Raw genomic sequence first — 23,658 nt, forward strand, 5'->3', positions numbered from 1 at the left:
TTATTTTGCAGCCTGAACTGAAGATGGAAACAGTTTTTGTTGTACAAAAACTAAGCAAGCTGTCTTTACTTATATTAACTTATAACATCCAAGTTAAAGATATAACACCTACATGTCAGAACAAACAAACAAACACACAGAGTTGAAAAAAGGATCAACCCCTTGTGTCAATATTTTGTTGAACCACCTTTTGCTTTAATTACAGCCTTTAGTATGTTGGAATTTGTCTTCATCTCTACCAACTTTGCACATATAGACTTTGCAATAGCTGCCCACTCTTCTTTGCAGAACTGCTCAAATTCAGTTCAATTTGAGGGTGAGCGTTTGTGGACTGCAGTTTCCAGGTCATTCCACAGATTTGCAATCTGGCTCTGACTTGGCCATGCAAAGACATTCACCCTTTCCTCCTTCAACGACTGTGTGCTTTGGGTCATTGTCCCACTGACAACTTTCTGGCAGAGGGCAGCAGATTATCCTCAATTTTGAGTGACGTCCTGATCCAGGGAGGGTCTGTGTAGTACCAAATACCTTCCGCTTCTTAATAACTTGACTTGAATGTGCTTCTAGGCACTGATTAAGCCTTTTAAATATTTTTGTATCCATCTCCTGACTTGTGCATGTCCACAACTTTATCAAAACTTTATCCCTGGAGATCTTTTGACAGCACCCTGCCACGCACAGTTGATTGTTTGCTTCAGTTACACTACCAAGGACTGAAATCCACCAGGAGAACTCTTTTCAGTCTGAGCTGATCAAAATGACCACACCTGATCACAGTTGAAAGTCAAATGGTCAAATGTATGCCATTGAGAAGGTCATTAGCTACACCTAATTGAGTTTACAAGTAATTTCTAGGAGGAGGATAATATATATATATATATATATATATATATATATATATATATATATATATATATATATATATATATATATTTTTTTTTTTTTTTTCAAATCAGTGAATCAAATTTCAATTACAAAAAAAAAAAAAAAACATTTCTGACATTTTTTTTTGTTATATCTTTCACTTGGATGTCATAAGTTTTACTGAGAAAATATAGCTCAGAAAAGAAGAAAGAAAAAAAAAACCTGTCTCTTATTTTTTTTTATTTTTTTTTTTATAATGAAAATGTGATTATTGTAAAGGCAGCTTTTCTATACACACTGTACAGTATCTAATAAGTCAAGAGACAACATGGGATTTGTGCCTCTAAAGCTTTTTTTTTTTTTTTTTTTTAAGTCATGGGACAGCAAAGCCTGCCCTATTTGTGGAATGTGCCAGATGCTTGTGCAAATTGATTCTTTGTTTTGTGCTAATTGTGTGTATCATGCTTAAGAAAATTGTCATGCAATGATTGTGAATGTTTTGGAGGTGTGTTATATTTTGTAAGCTAGAAAATTATACATTTTGAACACTCATAGTCAAGGACCTGACTAATATGCTGCTGTTCTACCAACACCGGATAGTAAAAACAGCATACACTATTAGACTCAATAGAAGGCACACACACAAACACACACGTTATGTTTCTACATCCACTTAGGAGGATGTTGAGGGCAGTGATTTTTCTGTCAAAACATATAAACACCATAAGGATAAAAATACTTTGGTAGTTATAATGAAGACTCAGTATAATTTAAAATGAATATCTTTAGAAAATTCTCAGCAGAAATACTGGATGGCTAATATTGTTAATGCTAATATTGCAGAACTTAAAGTGAAGAGAAATTCCTTGACTTTGGAAAAAAATAATAGTCCAAATGAAGAGTTCTGAAGGAAGTTGTTATAACCTTAACATGTCATATTAGGTTGAAGAGGCAGTTTAACAACTTTTGCGATTTCTCACTGGTAACTGGACACCATGATACTGTGGTGGAGATCTTTCTAACATGACATGTTTGACTGCTACACAAGAAAACCGAGTATTGTTGAATGAGACAGTTATAGGATGAAGAGTCCAATATTTTTTACATATTTTCATGCAGGAGGCATACATTTCTGAAAGGTAAAAATAAATACAATTAAATATATATATATATTTAAATATATATACAAGACATTTTAGAGTAAAAACATGAATATTGATATATAAAGTACAGTATATAAAAAAATCATCAAAGACTTTAAAAAGCCTTTTTGCAAATACAGGTCATATGTGCAGTTATGCAAATGTAAAAAAAAAAAAAAAAAAAAAACATACACAAAAAAAATGAAACCACCACAACAATGACACCACAGACCCTAACCATATAAATGAAGACTACAAAGATACTAATAGCAATCAGGAAATTTGGTTCCAGAACACAGTAAATAAAAGACAGACTAGATGGAAAACTTCTACTACTAAAGGGCTACTGTCAACCACAATCACACGACCACCAAAACACATTTGCTAACATAAATTTTACCAGAATGTGTAGGATGGAGCTCCACCATCCGTTAGGCATCCAGGGCCAAGATGGCAGGTTAGGACTGTCTGTTTCAAGAATTGAAGTAAGCAGTTTGTTTATACAGAAGAAAATCTTCGGTCCGAGAAAAAAAGAAAAAAAAATCTTACTTCGTTGCTTCTTCGGTGCCTCCTTCTCCATCTGGTTTGGCCTCTTCTTCCATCTTCTGCTCATCTGAGATCAGCTCCTGGTTCTTATGTCTGCGAATACATTTCACCACCACCATGGACAGAATGAGCAAAGCTAGAACTCCCCCCACAGAAGCCCCGATGGCGACAGCAATAGTTGAATCTCTAGGTGGCGGTACTGGGCAGAGGAAGACAAAAAATGAGTTAAGGGTATTATGAAAAAAAAAGAAAGAAAAAAAGATAGTAAAAAAAAAAAATAGTAAATGTATATTTATTAAGATATTTCTGAGCCAAGACTGAGGCGTTATGACATCAACTTCTAGTGGCTAACTATTTATCAATAAATAAATAAATAAATCTCATAGTAAAGCACCGTACCAGAGATTGATTTGTTTTGCCATAACAATGAGGCCCGTGACATCAAAACTTAATTTTATTACACAAAATCACCTGACTTCATATTCTGATTTAAATAATGTGAACCCCTTGCATAGGTTTTAAGTGTCATTCACTTCTTTGATAAGAATAAATCATAATATGGATAAAAATTTACGTGTAGTTTTGTGCATGTTCAGTTTGTATTAATCCCCGCTACACAAGCACGGGCGAACCTAAATCATTGTTGTGCAGACAGCCACACCATGAGTGTGCAGTGGTCAGCTCCCTTGCATGCTTCAGCACAAAGAGCATTTCTCTAAAAGAGAAACACGAGTGGTTGTGTCTTTTTTAAAGATGGTTTATCACCAGTGCGTTTCTGGGTGCTGTCACTATCTGGTTCCTCGGGATGGTCACGATCACTGTCTCACGTGTCTGGGGGTTGAGCACACTGAGCAAGCATTCGTGGATGGTGCATGTTCTATTATATGACCATCTCTGAGTTTCATGAAAGACTCCATTAGGTCAAACATTGCGGTTTCCCTCTGCCTTTGCCACAATCCAGTGTTCGTCTTGGCAATCGGGGCGACGCTGCAGAGGGAGTTTGTCAACCTCTAGCACTCCGCAGGGACGTTCTGGTTTGGGGAGCCGGCCATTTCATTTGGTTTACCCCCTTGAGACCAGATGTCAATAGCTGCATCGGAGAGCTCTCTCTCTCTCTCTTGGGATGATGAACTGGCCGCGTTGCTCCCTTTGGGTGTGACAGCGTTGTCTGAGCCAGACCCAGAGATGATGGCTATGCTTTCCTGTGCTGCCAAGAATGTTGGGCTCATGTGGAATCATCCCTGGTTCTCAGCACCACCCTTCGGTACCATTCTTCATGGAGGAGCTCGCAATATCTTGTAGCTCCTCTGCTCTCACTAACCTCAATGGTGGAGTCACTTTGGGGTACACAAGTATTCCCTTGGTGGATCGATCAGTCACCATGCAACTGGCTGCTATCACTCTGTGGGTTGCGTGTGTTTCCAGGCCTGTAAGTATTCATCAGGCAAAAATTGCAATGATTACTGAACTTTTGGGGAGGCGGCATCTGCCCTCCTTGCCAAGGTGTTACTGCAGGTCCATCAGGCCAAAGCCCTGAAAGACCTGCATGAGGGTATTCATGACTGGGCAGTTCTACATGAACTGTGTGCTGCAATGGACCTCGCGCTACGAGCGACTAAGGTGACCATACAGTCCCTAGGTTGTGCGATGTCCACATTAGTGGTCCAGGTGTGTCTGGCTGACATGAAGAAGAATTGTAAGGTTAAGTTCCTGAATGCTCATGTGTTTCAGACCAGCCTTATTTGGCGACGCTGTTGAGAGCTTCGTCCAGCAGTTCTGTGCGGCACAGAAGCAAACGGAAGCGATTAAACACATTCTGCATTGGAGGAAACCTGCTGCTTCCATCCCGGCTACAGCCCTTCAGCCTGCTCATCATCATGGGACCCCACTGCGACTGCCCTCTCAGCCAAGCAGCAGCTTTCCACCAGGCAGCGTCGTTGAGCTGTTCACAGGCAGGACGCCCAGCCCATCCAGGCCCCCCTAAATACAAGTGCAAGAAGCTCTGATACGGGTGAACCGGTGATGGAGGAGACTGCTTGTCGGGAGATGGTGATCACACCACTCAGGAGGGACAGTTGGAGAATCCTTTGTTTTTTTTTTTTGGTACCCAAAACGTCAATAAAGGGCAGTTTCCTCAGTCTCTGGGTCTCAAGAGGAGTACAGTTGTGAACTAGTGATGCACGGGTCGGACTTTTTTCCAACCCACGGGTCCCGCTTTTCAGAAATTATTTGGCTCACACCAGCCCGCCCCACAAATAAAGTAAAATTTCTTGACTCTGAACGAATCATTGGGGTGAACGAACTGAAAATTAACGAATCTCTTGAAAGAATACAAATTTCCATCACTAAATTGCACGCAACATAAATAATTTTTTTTAAATTTTGTTTTTAATGACCCGCCCCAACCTGCCCCGCAAATAAAGTGCCAATTTCTTTACCCACCCCACCCCTGCAGTTTACCCGTGGGGCCCGCGGGTTAAGAGACGACCCGCACATCACTATTGTGAACTGTACATTACAGGATCTATTGACTCCTCCTCTCTCGCCAGTGGATAGCAGTGGGTTGTCCAAGAACACCCCTCCTTGCCCATTCATGGAACCAGGTAAGGGCTGTAGCATTCAAGTCCCCATTTCATGTCATCACACGCCAGGCTGTCACAAGCCTCAAGCTGGGACCCTGTGTTTTCCCCCGCACACGGGGTATCAGGTGAGTATTACACTTCACACCCAGACCTCGCCCTATGCCGTCATAGGCCGGGCCATCACAGGCCTTGTGTCGAGCCCCTTTGTTCCACCACACTGCACAACCATGGGTACATCGGTGGTTCCGTTAGTTCCTCTGGCACATTCTCACATACTGAGACCCTGCCCTGCTACGTGCCCAATGTTCTCTATATGATGCAGCCATGAGCCATCTCAGAGACTTCCATGTGCACTAGGGCCCCTCTGGGTTACTCCACACGAGTAAATATCACATAATCCCCTCTGGGAGGAGGTAACTCTACAGTGTGTCCGCTTACAAATTGGCAAGTTGCGAGAAACAACTGTAGTTGACCTTCTCTGTGTAGTGCCGCATCCTATCGCCTGCATTATAGGAAGGATCAGAAGGCCTACATAGGGCACTGGAGGGGGCAGCACCTTTGGTGTGTTGGTAGGGATCCTAATTCATCAGTCATTACCGACGTGACGTCGAGACTGATCGACTGAGAGGGAACGTCTTGGTTACATATGTAACCCTTGTTCCCTGAAGGATGGAATGGAGACATAACGTCCCCTCGCCACAGTTACTGTACCACCGCTTAGCTGCCGGGTCAATGATCACATACTAACCTTTAGTTACACTTGAGTTCTCAATGTTGCCAGAATGGGTGTTAGAGCAGATATTATTGTTAAGTATTCTTAATTTTCTCTTTCAGGTTGACTACTGTCATACTGTACCAACTGTTTACATCTTTCTGAGCAAATTAAGGTTGTTTCATTGTGATGAACTTTGAATACAAAACCTTTGTGTTTTCGTCAAATTAATAGAGTGATGTATTTTTCTAGGCCAAAACCTAGAAATTAGTTAGCACATCCACAGTTTTATTTGTATCCACAACTGTACATACAAATTATATATATATATATATATATATATATATATATATATATATATATATATATATATATATATATATATATACACACACACAAAAACACACACAAATGTGTATTTTTTTCTTATATCTTTATTTCTTATTATCTGTGTGTTGTTGTTATGGTCTCTGTGCAATAGAACCTTCTGTTAATAGAATAAATTTTTTGTATCAGTAAACATATAAAACATACAAACAGCTCTTTCTGATTTCTGATTATCATGATGTGAAAAAACAACAACAAACATGTAAGAACCATAAATGTTTGTTGTTCACAGAGCCAATGGACATTTGGGTTTTTGTTGAGGGAAACTGGGTGATGCTAACCTCGTATTGGCCTACAAAAAGACATCATCAATGCAGCACTTTATTCTAATTCTAGACTTAACAACAGCTGCAATAAGGAAACCCCATTCATCATGGCCTCTACTGAAATAACCTTGAAGGCCAGACAACTTTTGTTTGTACAACTTCTTAGCCCATGCTGAAGCCTTACATTCAGTCAGGACGACAAACTGGATGGTGCCGTGACCCTGAATGCGATCTGGAGGGTTGCGCACATAGCAGTGGTAGATGCCCTCGTCCGTTAGCTGAACATCTAAGACAGTGATGGTCAGGTCGTTCTTATCCAGGTTTCCAGAAAATATGACTCGATCTCCAAATCGGCTTGACTTCAAGGGTGTTATCTTGTTCTTATAGGTCATGAACTTGAAAAAAAAAAACACATTTTGGATGAAGGTAGATTGAGAAAGATAAACAAACAAGAGAATCATGTAACTTCAAGTAGTAAGTTTTTTAGCATGGTATTTGCATGTTTAGTCTTTGTTTTTCTCTCACCATCTCTTCTGTGCTGTTGCTTGTCTCCTGATAGGTCCAGTTCATGGCAAATTTGCTGGGGTCCAGCTTGTAGCATGAGGTGAATGCACAGGGGATTCTGACATCAGTCCCATTGAGTGCGTAGATCTGTGGTGGCACCAGCACATCCATGGAGTTCACTGGACAGGCTACAAGAGAGGTAAATATACACATCTTATGGGTGAGATACTTCTGTAAAGTGCTAGCAGGTTTTTGAATAGTAGTCTTATATATATATATATATATATATATATATATATATATATATATATATATATATATATATATATATATATATATATATATATATATATATATATATATATGTGTGTGTAATTTTTTGTCTCCTTTCAGAAATTTCAACATTTATTTTTATTCTATTTTAAATAGTTTGAATTTTTTTATTTTTATTTTTTTATTACTTTTTTTATTAAATGAACATCCTTTTCATTTAGCGTTTAAGTTTTATAATTTTCAATGTTGAAAATAGTTAAGCTGCTTATTTTATTTATTTATTCTTATGTGAAAACTGTGATTATTATTACTCTTATTATTTGGACCCCTAAACTTTAATACAGTGATAACAGGACTGCTCCAACTGTTTCACTGTTTGTATCTTGCACATTTAAAATATTTCAGTGCAAGAATCTGAGAACACAAGGAAAATTACTTAAAGGGGGGGTGAAATGCTATTTCATGCATACTGAGTTTTTACACTGTTAAAGAGTTGGATTCCCATGCTAAACATGGACAAAGTTTCAAAAATTAAGTTGTACGTTTGAAGGAGTATTTTTGTTCCCAAATACTCCTTCTGGTTTGTCACGAGTTTCGGAAAGTTTTTTTTTCGAGTATGGCTCTGTGTGACGTTAGATGGAGCAGAATTTCCTTATATGGGTCTTAAGGACACTTCTGCCGGAAGAGCACGTGCTCCCGTATAGCGAGGCTGAGCACAGACATTTCACTGATCAGAGCGAGAGCGTCGCGAAAAGTCACAAAATAAGTGTGTTTTTGGTTGCCAGGGCAAGACAACCCTGCACAGATTACCAAAAAAAAAACAGCATTAAGGGACCAGTGGATGGAGTTTATTTTTACAGAGCATCAACGGAGTTGTGCCAGTATTTTTGTTTGTTCCCTGCATTTCGAAGATGCTTGTTTTACAAACAAGCCCCAGTTTGACGACGGATTTGCGTATCGTTTATTTCTTAAGGATGATGCAATCCCAACAAAAAGGGTCACGATCGTGTGTTGGAACCGCAGGCGGTGAGTAAAACTGCTTAAAATATCTCTGCCTCCTTGTTAGTGCGTCCCCTCCCATGCCGGAGACCCGGGTTCGAGCCCCGCTCGGAGCGAGTCGTTGCTGCTGCTGCTCTCGTTCAGTTTCAGCCTCGGGATCTGATTCTGGATCATAAATAAACGGCTGAATCTGACTGTAAGCCATGGTTTGTTTTGGATGATGGTTTTTCCCTCACCGTTATGTCACAGCTTCCACATGCTCTCAACGCAAAAGCCTACTGGCGCTCGTGATTCTTTAGCTCTGCCCACACGTCACGCCTCCAGTCGGTCGTGTTTTTCCAGGAAAAATCGGTACAGACTATCTTTCTCTTATGAATATAATAAAACTAAAGACTTTTTGGAGTTATGAAGGATGCAGTACTACTCTATAGGTACTCAAGATTAACAGGATATTGAGTGAAAACGAGCATTTCACCCCCCCTTTAAAAAAAAAAGAACAACAACAACATTCTGATATTCAGGCTTCACTTAAATATTAACTACGTATTTGCTCTCAAGTTCCCTTTCGAGGGAACTTCGAACTGCGTCCTCTAGAGGGCGCTTCGAGGAACACCCCGTTTTGACCCGTGTCTGAAGCATACATTGAAAAAACACCAACTTGTTGGCCGGCGACAGCCTCCGACGTCACTACCGGCGCGACTATAAATCAGCACCGGGAGAGCACGTCATTATCTTCTTCATCTTCACTGACTGTTTTATTAGAAGCGTGCATCTGAAAGAACCGGTAAGGGCGATCTTTCTCTGTTTATCATGGCGACAACTAGCAAGCGTTTAGACGATGTGTGCATCGGCGTTATTTGACACCCGATGACACACGCGATCTCTGCGTCAATTGTTTGGGTGAAGAGCACGCATGTGATGTCTTTGAGGAGGCAATCTGCGTGCATTGTGAGCGTTTTTTCAATGGAAAATGCTCCGCTCTCGTTCGTCTCTCTTCTGAAAGAAACAAAAGGCAAGCCATCTGCTTCCCGCGGTTCAGGATTTGTCCACGTTGAGGCGTGGAAGAGAATGAGCTCGTGACAATACAGGTGGATCTGTCTGAATGGTTTAAAGAAGGACTTTCCCTTTCACGCTCATAAAAAAAGGGGGGGGGGGGGGGCGGCGGACGAGATAGAGAGACTTGGGAGGTCGATGATATATCTTTAACACTTTCTCATAATGCGGTTAGTGCTCTGCTAGGTTTTTACCCATGAAAAAGGAGGAGATATTTGAGGATGGTGAAGAAGCTGATACTGAGCCTTCTCAAATTTCCTGCCCTGCGTATGTAGAGCTGTTGGAGGTTATTGAGCGAAAGTTACCTTTTGACCATAGCCCTCCAGCTCAGGTGAGCCTTTCATTTGTGCATGATCTCCATACAGAGATTAAAAAGAAATGAAAGATGCGGTTTTCTTCTCGCAATCCATCGGTTTTGGCATGAAAGTAATCTGCCGACATTGAGGTGATGCGCGAAAGCAGCTAGGTGGGAATGACCCCTGTAGAAAGAGCTAAACATTTTATAAATAATTTATAAATAATTTTTATCTGTGAAATTTTTTTCTTTCTGCAGGAAAAACATCCTCTCCTAATCTCCCTCCTTGCCATCTAATCCCCTTCAGAAAATCATCTTGCTTAAATGGCAAGGCATATGCAGTAGCAAGTCAGGCTGTGGCTTTATTACAGACAATGCTGGTGCTTCTAGCATTTCAGACTGATCTGCTAAGAGGCCTGGATAGAGGCAGCGGCCTTTTTCTGATCAGGTAGCTGAGCTGCGCCGCACCACGGATCTCTCTCCGTGCTACCGAGCAGGCTGCCTCCGCCATGGGCAGGACTATGGCGGCCATGGTTTGCAGCGGAGAGACATCTGTGGATGAACAGACATCAGGAGGAAAGAAAATGCTTTCTGCTTGATGCTCAGGTTTCGCCTTCTGAACTTTTTGGTATTTCCGTTGAGACGGCGATTTGAGAAGTTCAGGGAGACGAAGGCGTGCTCTGCTGCTTTCAGATCCTTCACTCCATGAAGGTCCAGGTCTGAGCCCAAACAACATAGGGGTCCTGGTCTGTCTCGATCTGAGGATCAAAGATGGGCACAGAAGGCTAGTGTCGCAACTCGCGCTCCTCCCCCACCTGCGGGCAGGGGTTAGAGGAATCATGGGTCACGAGGAGGTAAGCAGAACCTAAGGGGTATGATCTAGACGAGGCAGCGTTCTCGTCCAAATCGGAGTGATACTGAGGTATCTACTCGTTCCCTTTGGGGATTTTTAACTTCTGCTTTTATCCTCCCCTTCCTAATTCCCTTCCTAAAAACCTCTCGCATAACAGTCTCCTATGCTGGACCTATGTTTTTTATGGTTCTATGTCCATAGCAACCACCTGACTGATGGTCCAGACTAAAAGGAGGCGCCCCTTGAGCGGGGCTCCGGCATAGGAGGGTGGGTGAGTAAATGTAACCCTCTCTGTATATACGTATGTGTATTTAATTGCTGGTGGTTACGTGTCTACTAATAAACTCTGTGAGTTTCCTTTGCAGTGCTCAGTTATAGAGTTTGCTAAACATTCGCCAGCAGCAGCCATCCGTTTCATATTCCGGTATTAGGCGGCTGAGATCACAGGTTTCTGAGGGAGCCTCCTTGATCATCAGGCCTGGCACAGCACTGCAGGGAATTTCATGGATGTCTGGCCAGGTCACCCTGAGGGGTCTCCTGGCCGCTTAGGGGTGCTGTTGCATCTACCAGGAAGTGGAGGTGGCAGTTACAGAAGTCTTCTTGTATATGCTGACTCAGATGATGCTCCCCTCGCCAGAGGTTTGTAAAATTGAGCTTGCCTCTCCCGTGAGATTCAGCACCTCTGCGATGCTTAGGAACCTTTAAGTACACACGCTAAGCTTTGTGTACTTTCTCAAAACCACATGGTGGTCAGTGTGCACGAGAACACTTTGCGCACTTTCTAAAATCCACTTTGCGCACTCTGCAAACTTTCGGATATCTTGTAGAATAAGGTTTACGCGCTCCGCTTCATTCCCTTTCTTGAGATGATTAGACCTGGGTTCCTTGGGCTCCATTCAGCCAGTGTGAATTTGTTTATACACCTCAAGCATCGCTTCCCTCAACATTAGGGGCTATTTGGGTGATTCTCGTGGTAACTTAGCAGCGCTCCCCTTTTTCTAATAAAAGGGTCGCCTATGAGCGTGCTACTCTGAGCTCGGAGTTCTCCTCTCGTATGAGACGGAGTTCTCTGCTTTTTCCCCAGAGCGCTCCAGTATTGTTTCCATAGATCGAGTTGATGACTCTCAATCATACTGTTTTGAGATGCAACATTCCATCTATGAGCTGCTCTATGGGCGTGCCATGAGAGCCCCTCCTTAGAACAGTATTTGAAAATCCATACTATGGTAAGTGTGCACGTGTAGTCTTTGCACACTTTCTGAAATCCACACTGTGGTAAGTTTGCACGCTAGTATTCTGCATTCTTTCAAAAAATCCTATATGGTGAGGGCTTCGCTCGGTTACTTTCCTGCCCTTTCTTGAGTTGGTAAAAGCCCCGTTCATCTTGGGCGCCACTCCACCTATGTATAATTGGATACCTATCTAAACAGGGTGTTGCTACTAGAGAACTGTTGAGACAGCTCTTTCAGCAAGCTTATGCGTAAGCTAGCGTTAGCCCCTGTGTGACAGGCAAGACTTGGTACAAATGCTAGGTTCTTAAGCCGTATCCCTTTAAAGGAATCTATACTGATTCCAAACCTTCAGCTCTACACTGGGCCGAGGCCCTAACAATAAAGTTGGGTATGTAGCTTAGGCCTTTTGGCCGTTAGGGGTACTGTCACAGACAGCCATCTAAACTTACCTGGGGCAACTCCCATGGAAATGGTAGAGTTGGTACTTAGTGCTCACCATGATTCTGGCCTGCATTCCCCTCAGCATGGCAGCGTGGGTATACTTTTCCCCAAAGTGCCCTCTAGAGGACGCAGTTCGAAGTTCCCTCGAAAGGGAATGGTCTCAGGTTACTTATGTAACTAGTTCCCTGAGTAGGGAACGAGACACTGCATCCTCTAGCTCCCTGCCATGCTTCGGACGCAAGCTTCAGACGAAGAAGATAATGACGTGCTCTCCCGGTGCTGATTTATAGTCGCGCCGGTAGTGACGTCGGAGGCTGTCGCCGGCCAACAAGTTGATGTTTTTTCAATGTATGCTTCAGACACGTCACGACGAGGTGTTCCCAAAAGTGCTCCCTAGAGGATGCAGTGTCTCGTTCCCTACTCGGGGAACTATGGTTACATATGTAACCTGAGACCAGTTTCAAACTTTGGAATCCCAATAAATGTAAAAGATTGTAATATTTATCAAGTTATTAATGTCATTCTATCCTGAGCGATATGAGTTTACAAAGTCTTAAGTATTAAGTATTTTCCCCAGTGTTTCCAAGTTCAATGTAAATAAATTATTCTTAATCTTTGTCTGTATTAAATGTACAATTTAAGTTGGATTGTTATTGGTATGATAATGAATTGGCAAAAAAATGTATCATGTTGTCTAAATGTTTATTTCTCAACCTCTGCACCATTTCCTCCCCCTGCAGTCGGGAATTTTGTGTTTCTGGACAGGTTCCCAGTGCTGCAGCAGTTATGCTTTATTGGCTCAGCTCTCTGCAGTAGTAGCCGCAACTTCATCACACCCTTCCACCCCCCGCCCCACCCCCACCTCAAAGTGCTGCAGTTTAGTCCGACCCCCTCCCTTAGAAAAACCATGTGTCGTCATGGAGAGAGAGCAAGAACTAGAGCATCCGTTTTCAGAAAACACACACACACACATATATATGAATAGCTTCAGTAAATATTATGATTTATAGTGTGTTAAATACAGCGTGCTTACTAGGCAAAATTTTAACTACACAGATGTTATTTGTGCTACAAATGATGCAGTACTGCATCATGTCACATGTGACACCACACACACACACACACACACACACATGCAGAGTCAGCACTCTGCCCGGACGTGTTACTCAATACGGGCACTACATCAATGTCGTCTCCACCCACCCTTTTAGCTTCATGTATATTTAGTCCGTTTCTCTCTGCAGTCTGTACCACAGCAGAGACGCTTTAAAACTCCTTCACATACCCCATGGCCATTTAATTAATGAATGCATGCATTTGTTTCAGAAGAATCAGTAAATAATAGTCAAATTATTGTAGTTTGAAGGTAACAATAAATCTTGAGTGTATCTGTTAACTCTTGTTCGTGAATATTTTGGTGTATAAGCATGAAAACAAGGGGTCTGACTATCATTGACGTCTCTAGCCCACTCATGGGGTACTGATTTGATGGACATGTACCAATATTCACCAGTTCAGAGTGATATAGGCATAGAATACTGCAGTGTAGCTCTCTCTCATCCTCTCTTAAACAACAGTCCCTGACCAGGGCTGTCACGGTATTAGACTTCATATCATGGTTATTGTGGCCATAAGAATTATTAATATCAATATATCTTGATATCTATAGAAACCTTGGAGGTAAAAAATATATCAGTCAATACATTTTTTACCTTGTTTATTGAGTTTTACTAATAAGGAAACATAAGGATACTGATAAGCGCAGGGCACAAGACTATGGCTTTCTCCGTCTTCTTTGAAACTTATATGCAATAACAAGAAAATACTGTCAAGTTCAACAGTATGATGAATAAATATTAATGGTAACAATTTACAATAACATGTCATTTATTATCATTAATGTATTAACTATCACAAATGAACAATAAACAATACATACAATTACAATTTATATTAATATTTGTTAATAAAAATCAAGGCATTCATTGTTCATATTAGTTCACATTGCTGAAATTTAATTAACTAAGATAAATAAATGGTGTGGTTATATTGTTCATTATTATTTATGTTATTTACATATGTTAACTAATGTTAACTAATGGACCTTATTGGAGAATGACCACGGATGGGACATTAAGTTCACGGCACTGCGTCCAACTTGACATTTTACAAAGAAAATGTAGCAATGTGGTCCCTCAGTTTTTCAAGATCAGTTTTAGTTGTGTAACAGTTAATAGTTTTGAACAAGTAAATAAAGTGTGACTTTGCACAGGCGGTATCAATTGCAAATACAAAAACAAGATGAGTAAAGAAAACATGATACTTATTAAAATAATCACCCTTTACTTAAATATATGAACACAGAAAACCACTGTTAACAGGTTAATATAAAGTTTCCCATTCTATGACTAGTAAAATAATGACAACTTACTCTGATGAACACGGCTCATCTCAGATTAGCTGCAAGCGCTAGGTCTTCTTATTGTTTGACAGGTGTCAGTGTTAAGGCACAATACTGCCACCCGGGAGTTCAACCGGGTTCTGGCGCCTGAGTATTTACGTGTGGTGTTATCATAAGAGAGCTGTACATTTTAAATATTGCAGTTATTGCTAACACCGGTATATCATCACACAGTAATTTTACATGATATCGATAATTGTTGCTTTGAATATCACGGTTATCGTCAATACCGGTGTGTCGTGACACCCCTTTCCCTGACAAATCCCATCCTTATCTGTGTCCTCTTTGTTCTGCTCTCAAGGTTGTGGTAAAAGAAGAAATGTGAACAAGGTTCATTGTGGAGTTGTATATTCAGGTAAAAACTAATAATAAAATAATACACACACGAATACATACATGGGGAGATTACTTACAAATTGAAATCCATTTCTGATTCAAAATTACAGTCAGTAATCTATTAGATTAACACATTTTAGGTAATACAATCTGACTACTTTTTGATTACTATTTTAAGAATCCTTTTGATCTAACTTGTTTATCACATAGCTTTAAATTTCAGTTTTTGTATAGCAAGTTTCACAATGCATATTGTTTCAAAACAGCTTTACAGAAATTATTTGTTTCAATAGGGTATGTGTTGAATGTCACCTGACCAAACTGCAAAATAGGTCTCAAAACATCTGCTTGTCAGAGAAAGTATTAACCAAAGTTGATATCTATTGACATCAGCTAACCTAGTTAGTTGTTTTTATTGTTGATGTTTTATTCCATAAAAAAAAGAATAATAAAAAAAGTCAAAAAGCATTTTTTTTCAATGCGTCAAAAAGTTTAAGTCATTTGTGGATTAATGCTTACTGGAGACACAAACCATTTCAAATGTTTTAGTTCGATTTGGTGAACTGGTTCAAGAAGAACCGATTAAATCAAATGATTAGTTCGCGAACCGGATATCACTACACTTGAACGCACTCCCAACAGACCCGGAAGAGAAGACAATGCTGAATAAAGTCATATATTTTGTTAATATTGGACCAAAATCTATTTTTGATGATTCAACAAATTCTAACTGACCCTCTGATGTCACATGGACTACTTTGATGATGTTTGGACAGTATACTGTTTACTGACATGGACAGTTTACCATACATAAGTTTTAAATGGAGGGACAGACAGCTCTCAGACTAAATCTAAAATAGCTTAAACTGTTTTCTAAAGATGAACGGAGGTTTTACGGGTTTGGAACGACATGAGGGTCATTAATGACATAATTAATTTTTTTTGGTTAACTATCCCTTTAATACATTAACATTAACTAATGGAACCTTATTCTAAAGTGTTAACAAAGTTAATGTGTGTGTGTGTGTGTGTGTGTGTGTGTGTGTGTGTGTGTGTGTGTGTGTGTGATATACATGTTTAACATGTGTGTTATATAAACATGTGGGATGTTTTACTCTTCAGCTCACTCCTCGCTCATATTAATGTGGGATTTCTAAATTATGATGTTGTCATGTCCTTGGGTTGATTACCCTGTCCTTCTATTGTATCTATCTGCATGTTGTGAGCACATGGTGTTTTGTTTTGATCGTTCGCCATGCACTCTTCTGTGGCGTTCCTCCCCTTTCGTTACCACCTGCACTACTCTTAATTGTTTTATTCTGCTGACATGAATCTAATGTTCATTCATCTCTCTCTCCATTTATTCCCCTCTTTGGTTCCCAACGATGCCAGATTATTATTCGCTAGTTAGCCATTGCTCAGATGTTCCGTCTAGTCGTGACTTTGTTGGCTCCCTGTCAGGTTTTTGCTGTTTCCTCCCATGTTTTGTTTTTTTCTATTTTCTCCTCCCCTGGTTCTTAGGACAGGCACTTGCATCCCACAGAAGTTTTCTCGACCCACTCGGACACCGGCTTCTTCGTTTCTTCCTCTCATCTCTGTTAGCTGAATTCCAAGCAGCCGCGCCGTTGAGGGCCCTCTGCCGGGTGTTTATTGGAAGGACATTTTAGTGGCCCATTGTTTCTGTTGGACTATTTCTCCTAATTCCCCGGCTGTTTTTTTGGACTTAAAAAATAAATGGGTCTCTTGCTGAATCCTGCATCTGTGTCTGTGTTGTTAGCCTGACAGATCGATCTAGCCAAGATGGACACAGCAGGCCCAGAGGTGGAGGTGGAGTTCCTGGCTAACCAAAGCTCCTTTCACACTGCCATTCCGGCAAATACAGGGGTAAAGTGTTCCTGCAATTGTTCCCTGGTCGCTAGATTTGGCACTTTCACACTGCCAGTGATGACACGGTATATGTGCGTGCTTTCACACACTTCAAGTTAGTTCCTCGCTTTCCGCGCTGACGCCGAGATCGTTTGCTTGCTTCAGTGAAAGTATAACGTGCCTAGCATTGTCGACTCGTACATTACATGTCACGAGCTAATGTCACGCGTCGTTACGGGATCTTCAAGGAACCCTCTGCTTCATTACAGTTTGCACATATGTTTTCGCCGCGAACGTAGATCTTCCTTCAAAACAGCTGGTAAAAGAGTCGCACATTACTTCGATACGGAATTAGATCTGGCTTTTGTTCACACAGCGCTCGTCCCGGGTTCAATTCGGTAATCAGTCCCGGGACGTGGTTGCTTTCACACAGAAGGCGGCCCGGCAATGTTCCGGAAATATTGCGGGTCCGATGTGCAGTGTGAAAGGGGCTCAGGTAGCTGAGCTTACCATTCGTATCCAAGAGCTGCAGTGAGAAGCTGCGCAGGGTCGACCAGTTCATTCAATTCCTTGCCATGAGCCTGAGGCCTGTAGCAATAATCCACTGCCCTATGATGGAGACCCCAACTTCTGCTGGGCCTTCTTGTCCCCGTGTTCCATGGTGTTTGCCCTACAGCCAGGCACATATGCACTTGAGGAGTGCCTGCAGGCACCAGGTTCTTCTTTTTCAAGAAGAAGGATGACTCCCTGTGTCCCTGTATAGATTATTGAGGCCTGAATGACATCACTATAAAGAAAAGGTACCCCTTGCTTCTTATGTTTCCTGCCTTTGAGCTTTTGCAGGGAGCCAAGGTCTTCACCAAACTTGACCTCCGGAATGCCTACCACCTGATTTGCACACGTGAGGGGGATGAGTGGAAGACAGCTTTCAACACACCCACGGGACACTCTGAGTCCCGGGTCCTTCCATTTAGTTTGACCAATGCCCCAGCTGTTTTCCAAGCCCTGGTTAACCATGTGTTCAGAGACATGGTGAATCGCTTTGTCTTTGTGTATCTTGACGATATCTTGATATCTTCTCCATCTCTGCAGGTACACACTCAGCATGTTCACCAGGTGCTACAGCGGCTGCTGGAGAACCAGGTTTATGTCAAGGCAGAGAAGTGTGTCTTCCATGCCCAGTCAGTTCTGTTTTTTGAGGTTCATTATTTCTGCGGGAGAGATCAAAGCGGACCCCTGTAAGGTAAGGGCAAGGGCCACAGGAAGCCTTTGATAAATCAAAGTCCCAGTTTATCTCTGTTCCTGTCTTGTCTATGCCAGATCATAAATGTAAATTCATTGTTGATGTGGATGCCTCCGATGTCGGTGTAGGCATGGTCCTATCACAGCGGTCGCACCTGGATGTAAAGGGGGATCCCTGTGCTTTCTTCTACTACTACCTGAGTCCTCCAGAACTGAATTATTGCATATGTTTTACGTTTTTGGCGGTCAGGCTGGCATTGGGGGAGTGGTGTCACTGGTTGGAGGGTGCAGCTCAGCCCTTCCTGGTCTGAACGGATCATAAAAACCTTGAATATATCCCTTCAGCCAGGAGGCTGAACTCCCGACAGGCTCGCTTGGCCCTCTTCTTTGGCCGGTTCAATTTCACCCTGTCCTACAGGCCCATGTCCAAAAATGTTATGCCCGATGCTCTTTCCCATCTGTTCTAGGCCCCTGGGGAGGAAGAGTCAGTAGACACTATTTTTCCCAAAAAAGTGGTGGTGACATCCTTCTCCTGGGGCATTGAAATACAAGTAGAGGAGGTTTTACTTTAAAAGCCCTGTTCCGAAGGGTGTCCCAGCAGGTAGTCTGTTTGTTCCCACCATACTCTTCACTGCCTAGCATCCCACAATCCGAGCTCCTGTGCCAACAGCTGTCCTGGGTAGAATACGCTCATAATTCCCTTCTGGTCTCTGCAACAGGTATGTTCCCTCTGCCCCAGCCCATACCGGATCACCAAGGTCCTGAGTCCGGCGGCGGTGCGCCTCAAGCTTCCTATCATGCTTGGCCGGGTGCACACTGTTTTCCATGTCTCAAGGGTTAAAACTGTGTTGTATTCCTCTCTTGTTCCCTCTGCCCCAGCCCAACCCCCCATCTAGTGTATGGGTCCCCGGTCTATACTTTGCGGAAGTTGATAGATGTCAGAGGTAGGGATCGGGGCTTTCAATATCTTGTGGATTGGGAGGGCTATGGTCCGGAGGAGAGGAGTTGGATTCCGGCCCGGGACATTTTAGATCAGACACTGATCGAGGACTTCTGTCGGCAAGGTGAGCCCCTTCCTACGGCACCTGGTGGTGTCTGTCCGGGGGGGGGGGGTACTGTTCTGTATCTATCTGTGGCCATCCTCCCCTCTCGTTACCACCCTCACTACACTTAATTGTTTGATTCTGCTGATCTAAATCTAACCTTTGTTCATGTCTCGCTTTATTTATTCCTGTCTTTGGTGCACTGGCTCACTAGTTAGCCATTGCTCAGCAGCTCCGTCTAGTCATGACATTGTTGGCTCCCTGTCAGGTTTTTGTTGTTTCCTCCAGTGTTTTGTTTTTCTATTTTCTCCTCCCTCAGTTCCTAGGCCAGGCACCTGCATCAAGCATAGATTTTCTCTGCCAACTCGGATGCTGGCTTCCTCACTTCTTTCTCTCATCTCTTTCTTGGTTCATGTAGGTTGTCTACAAACCAGAAGGTTGGTGGTTCAATCCCTGTTTCCACCTGACCAAGTGTCAGGGTGTCCTTGAGCAAGACCCCAATGTCCCCCCAATGTGAGGCAAATTGTAAAGCGCTTTGGATGGCCATGTGGTCTGTTGAAAGCGCTATATACATGCAGTCCATTTACCATTTACTATCTCTGTTCACTGAATCCTATGCAACCCGCGCCGTGGAGTGCCCTGTGTTTATTTCAAGGACATTTTAGTGGCCCATGGTTTCTGTTGTATTATTTCTTTTAATTCCATGGCTGTTTTTTTGTTCTCTTTGAGGGAGTTCCTTTTGAAAACTTATTAAAAAAATAAATGGGTCTCTTGCTGAAGCCTGCATCTGTGTCTGTGTTTTGTTCCGGACTGATATAATCTCTTTAACCCTTTCAGGCGTACGATCACACCGGTGTGATCAGTCTTGGCTGGTCCCTGATGCGTACGATCATACCGGTGTGATTTTTAGTGCGTCATGTCATCAACTGCTGAATTTAAATCTGTTTTCGCGCTTTGACTGGTGCAGAGCCAGATCGGACGCACTGAGCACTGGTCATTTTATCACAGATATTCAGTGTTTTCAACCATTTAATGCTTATTTAAAGTTTCAGACATTTAAATATACATGAGTAGGCTACTGGCAAAAACATACATTTACAGTTTGTAAAATATGTCTGTGGAAACGGCAATAATGATCCTTGCAAATATAATCTGACGACATGTTTTTATTGATATCATATACAGATTGTGTAGGTAACTAAAGTTTACTCTGCTCTTCTCCCAGTTTACCGCGGACTTACTTTAATGTGTTTTCGAGAGGAGAGGATGAATGTGTGTATATTGTCTCTGTGTAAATGCCACAGCTCGGATTCAGCGTGAACTAACATGGCGGCGCCCATTACTCAACTAACACAGTCGATATAAAAGTGTTTAAGCTACCAAATATATTTACTTGCACATATTTCAGAATCGGAATATCAGATATTTCATAATATAGTGAGCATGTTTTGGGAACATTTTTAATAAAACAGTAAAAACGAAATAAAAGCAATCCATGTGTCATACAGATCTATTGCGGCTGTGTTGTGTCACATGACAAGCATGACGCGTCGCCATGGAAACAATAAGGCGACACATTCTAAACTAATGGTCGTCTAAAAAAACTCCCGCCGGGGTCTCAGCTAGAATATTTTAAACTCACATGCGAAAGGGTTAATTTCAAAAGTGAACAGTATAAGGTTTTTAAAACGATGTAACCACAACAAATCTGCTTAGATGGATCCGTACACCACATAGTATTTCTGCCTTATGACTGAAATATTGTGGGCAAAACATTGAATGAGGCAATCCAGGCTTCTGTATTTCAGACAGAAGCAGATGTTTTTCTCATATGTTACCATATGTCACATTCATCTTACAGGCAACCGTTCTACTGCAGTTGCATTGGTATCTATTGATTCACTATTAATAGTGATAGTTCACCTCAAAATTAATATCCTGTAATGGTTAACAAACCCTTATGTCTTGAAATCTATATGACTCTTTTTTTCTTCTGTGGAGCACAACATGAGTTATTTACAGCAAAATATCCAGGCTTTCCCATACAATGACAGTGTATTCCCCACATGCTCACAGCAGCATGTCTGTGGATGTATTGACAGTGGCAAGTCTCCATACTTGCTCTGCACCAGCAGAATAGCAGATCTATTCCACCAAAATTAAATACATTAACATTGCAATATCTATCTATCTATCTATCTATCTATCTATCTATCTATCTATCTATCTATCTATCTATCTATCTATCTATCATCTATCTATCTATCTATCTATCTATCTATCTATCTATCTATCTATCTTTGGTAATGGTTCTGAAGAAGAAGAAGGAGAAGAGGAAATTCCAATAATGAAACTGGGTTCAATAGCTTTTGGGGCTTGTGGAATAATTCAGTATTTTCCAGGTAGCTGACTGAAATTTATTATTAACTTAAATATCTTGTGGAACAGGATGCCACAAAAATATTGCTAATCCATAGTATTTATCTGTACACCTGAATATGGCATTGATATGCAAATCATTTTGCCAAAGGAAGTCACTATGTAAGACCAGTTTTCTCGAGAACAAAACATGTATTAAAATGCATGCATTCAATATATTATATTCATACAAGCAATATGACAATTAAGCCACATTTGCAGGCCTATCATAATATATATATATATATATATATATATATATATATATATATATATATATATATATATATATATATATATATATATATATATAATAAATCAAACCAAATGGCATTTATTAAATAATTTTAGATTTCGATGTATGGCCATATCTTCATTAGATAATTTAAGATTAGATTTAGGAGTACTTTCGACAGTTTAGTAAAACGTTTTTACTATAATTGCAGGTCATGTTCCTCTACTGTCACCGAAACAATGTGGTTTCCGCCCTCTGGTGGCTTTTTCGAAAAACTCAATTGCTTTCACTGGAACTTGAATTCAACTTCCCCATTCAGCTGTATGCAACTCTTCTGGTGTGTGCCTTTTTATTTATTTATTTATTTATTCATTTATTTTTGGTTTATTTTAAGCCTGAACAGATATTCGCTAAGAAATCTTTGATTCATTAAATTTTTTGGCCAAAACCACATGCATTATGCAGAAATAGGTAATCTGCCTTCTACTAAAATAATCCTCGTGCATCCTTTACCAGAAACGGTTTTATGAGGCCACAGCTGTAGCAGTAAACCTATTCGAAAAATAACCACAACATGCACATGGTTATTTTATCTTGTTGACTTGTTTGTGCAGATATAAAATGTCATTATTTAGAGAGTTTTGTTTTATTTTATGTATTTATTTTATTTTTTATTGTACAAAGTTAGATGTTAACATGAAACGTCTGTTTAACATAGATTAACTCCAATAAACCCCTTTTTCCTCACCCCAAAGTTGTATCCAGTAATTTTCCTATTTAACTGTCATAGTATTATTATTATTATTATTATTATTATTATTATTATTATCCCTTTCTCAAATATATATATATATATATATATATATATATATATATATATATATATATATATATATATATATATATAATTTTGTATTTATTTATTTACCAAACAGCTAATGGGAGGCAGCATGCAGTTCATTACCTTAAATTAGACTTGCTCATAAACACGAGATGCCGCCTACTGGTGTAACAATGTAACTTGAAGAAAGCGTTAAAAAAAAAAAAAACATTGATACAAAAACAAATATGGTCTGTTTCATCAATATAACAATGACCTGATTATATGACATAACTGTTATAAAACAGATCATTAAACCCGAATTAATTAAATCATTAAACTGGTGTTTATCAAAGCTGCTTGTCTAAAAACACCCAGAAGCGCTGTTTCTTGATGTGTGACAATGAATGTGAAAAAATACAAATAAATATAGACATAATATGTCCTGTTTACGTTCCATACTGAAGCTGAATGCGCTCACATGCCATCACAATCAAAGCAGGGATAATGGAGATGCGAAAAACACAGCAGTGTTGTTTAATGTTTTACAGACGATCTGTAACAATAATAACTATCAAACGATATGATGTAATTACATATGCCATTTTGTTTCCTTTCTTATAACGCATGCATCTTGCTAGACTGCAAACTGTTTGTACACTGAACTTATTTAAAACGACGAATAGTCTTATTTTTATTGTATATATATATATATATTTTCTTTCCATATCAGAAGCTTTTTTTACTTACCCAGAAATACCATCAATGCAACACAGGATAATTTCAAAGCGGACGCCCACTGCGTTTTCATAAAATGCATTAACATAGGCATTTTGGTCGATGACAATAAACGTCGCGAAAGATAAGATCAGTAAAGCGTTTGAGATCTATTTCTTCGTTTCAATTAACATAAAAAAACGCGGAAAACGTTTTTATTTTGATCTATGATATGGCTGGCAGTGTCTTTAGCAGCGAATCTGGTTGATCTCATGGTTGTGGTTTGTCGTTTGTAGTACTTGGGGGTTCAATTTAACCATATTACAATTCACCATAATAGCTGAACACAAAATTATATGACTCATTCCACG

At 40.6% G+C, this 23,658-nt stretch overlaps 1 protein-coding gene and 1 long non-coding RNA gene across 2 annotated transcripts in view; one reads left to right on the forward strand and one right to left on the reverse strand.

Annotated features, from left to right (window-relative positions):
• Positions 1-23,658, forward strand: part of LOC128028800 (uncharacterized) — a 47,579-nt gene that overhangs the window by 6,143 nt on the left and 17,778 nt on the right. Inside the window, exon 2 of the long non-coding RNA XR_008187256.1 lies at positions 7,059-7,202. This is a non-coding gene — a long non-coding RNA (uncharacterized LOC128028800). The remainder of the gene's footprint in view (positions 1-7,058; positions 7,203-23,658) is intronic.
• On the reverse strand, positions 1,007-23,555 carry LOC128028799 (sodium channel subunit beta-2). The gene is made up of 6 exons (XM_052616136.1): positions 23,321-23,555; positions 7,025-7,191; positions 6,684-6,894; positions 2,556-2,751; positions 2,407-2,474; positions 1,007-1,996 (listed from the first exon to the last, which is right to left on the reverse strand). Exons 1-5 carry the CDS (start codon positions 23,400-23,402, stop codon positions 2,465-2,467), a joined length of 666 nt encoding a protein of 221 aa, XP_052472096.1. The 5' UTR covers positions 23,403-23,555; the 3' UTR covers positions 1,007-1,996; positions 2,407-2,464.

This window comes from Carassius gibelio, chromosome A15, assembly GCF_023724105.1.
Source record: "Carassius gibelio isolate Cgi1373 ecotype wild population from Czech Republic chromosome A15, carGib1.2-hapl.c, whole genome shotgun sequence".
NCBI lineage: Eukaryota > Metazoa > Chordata > Actinopteri > Cypriniformes > Cyprinidae > Carassius > Carassius gibelio.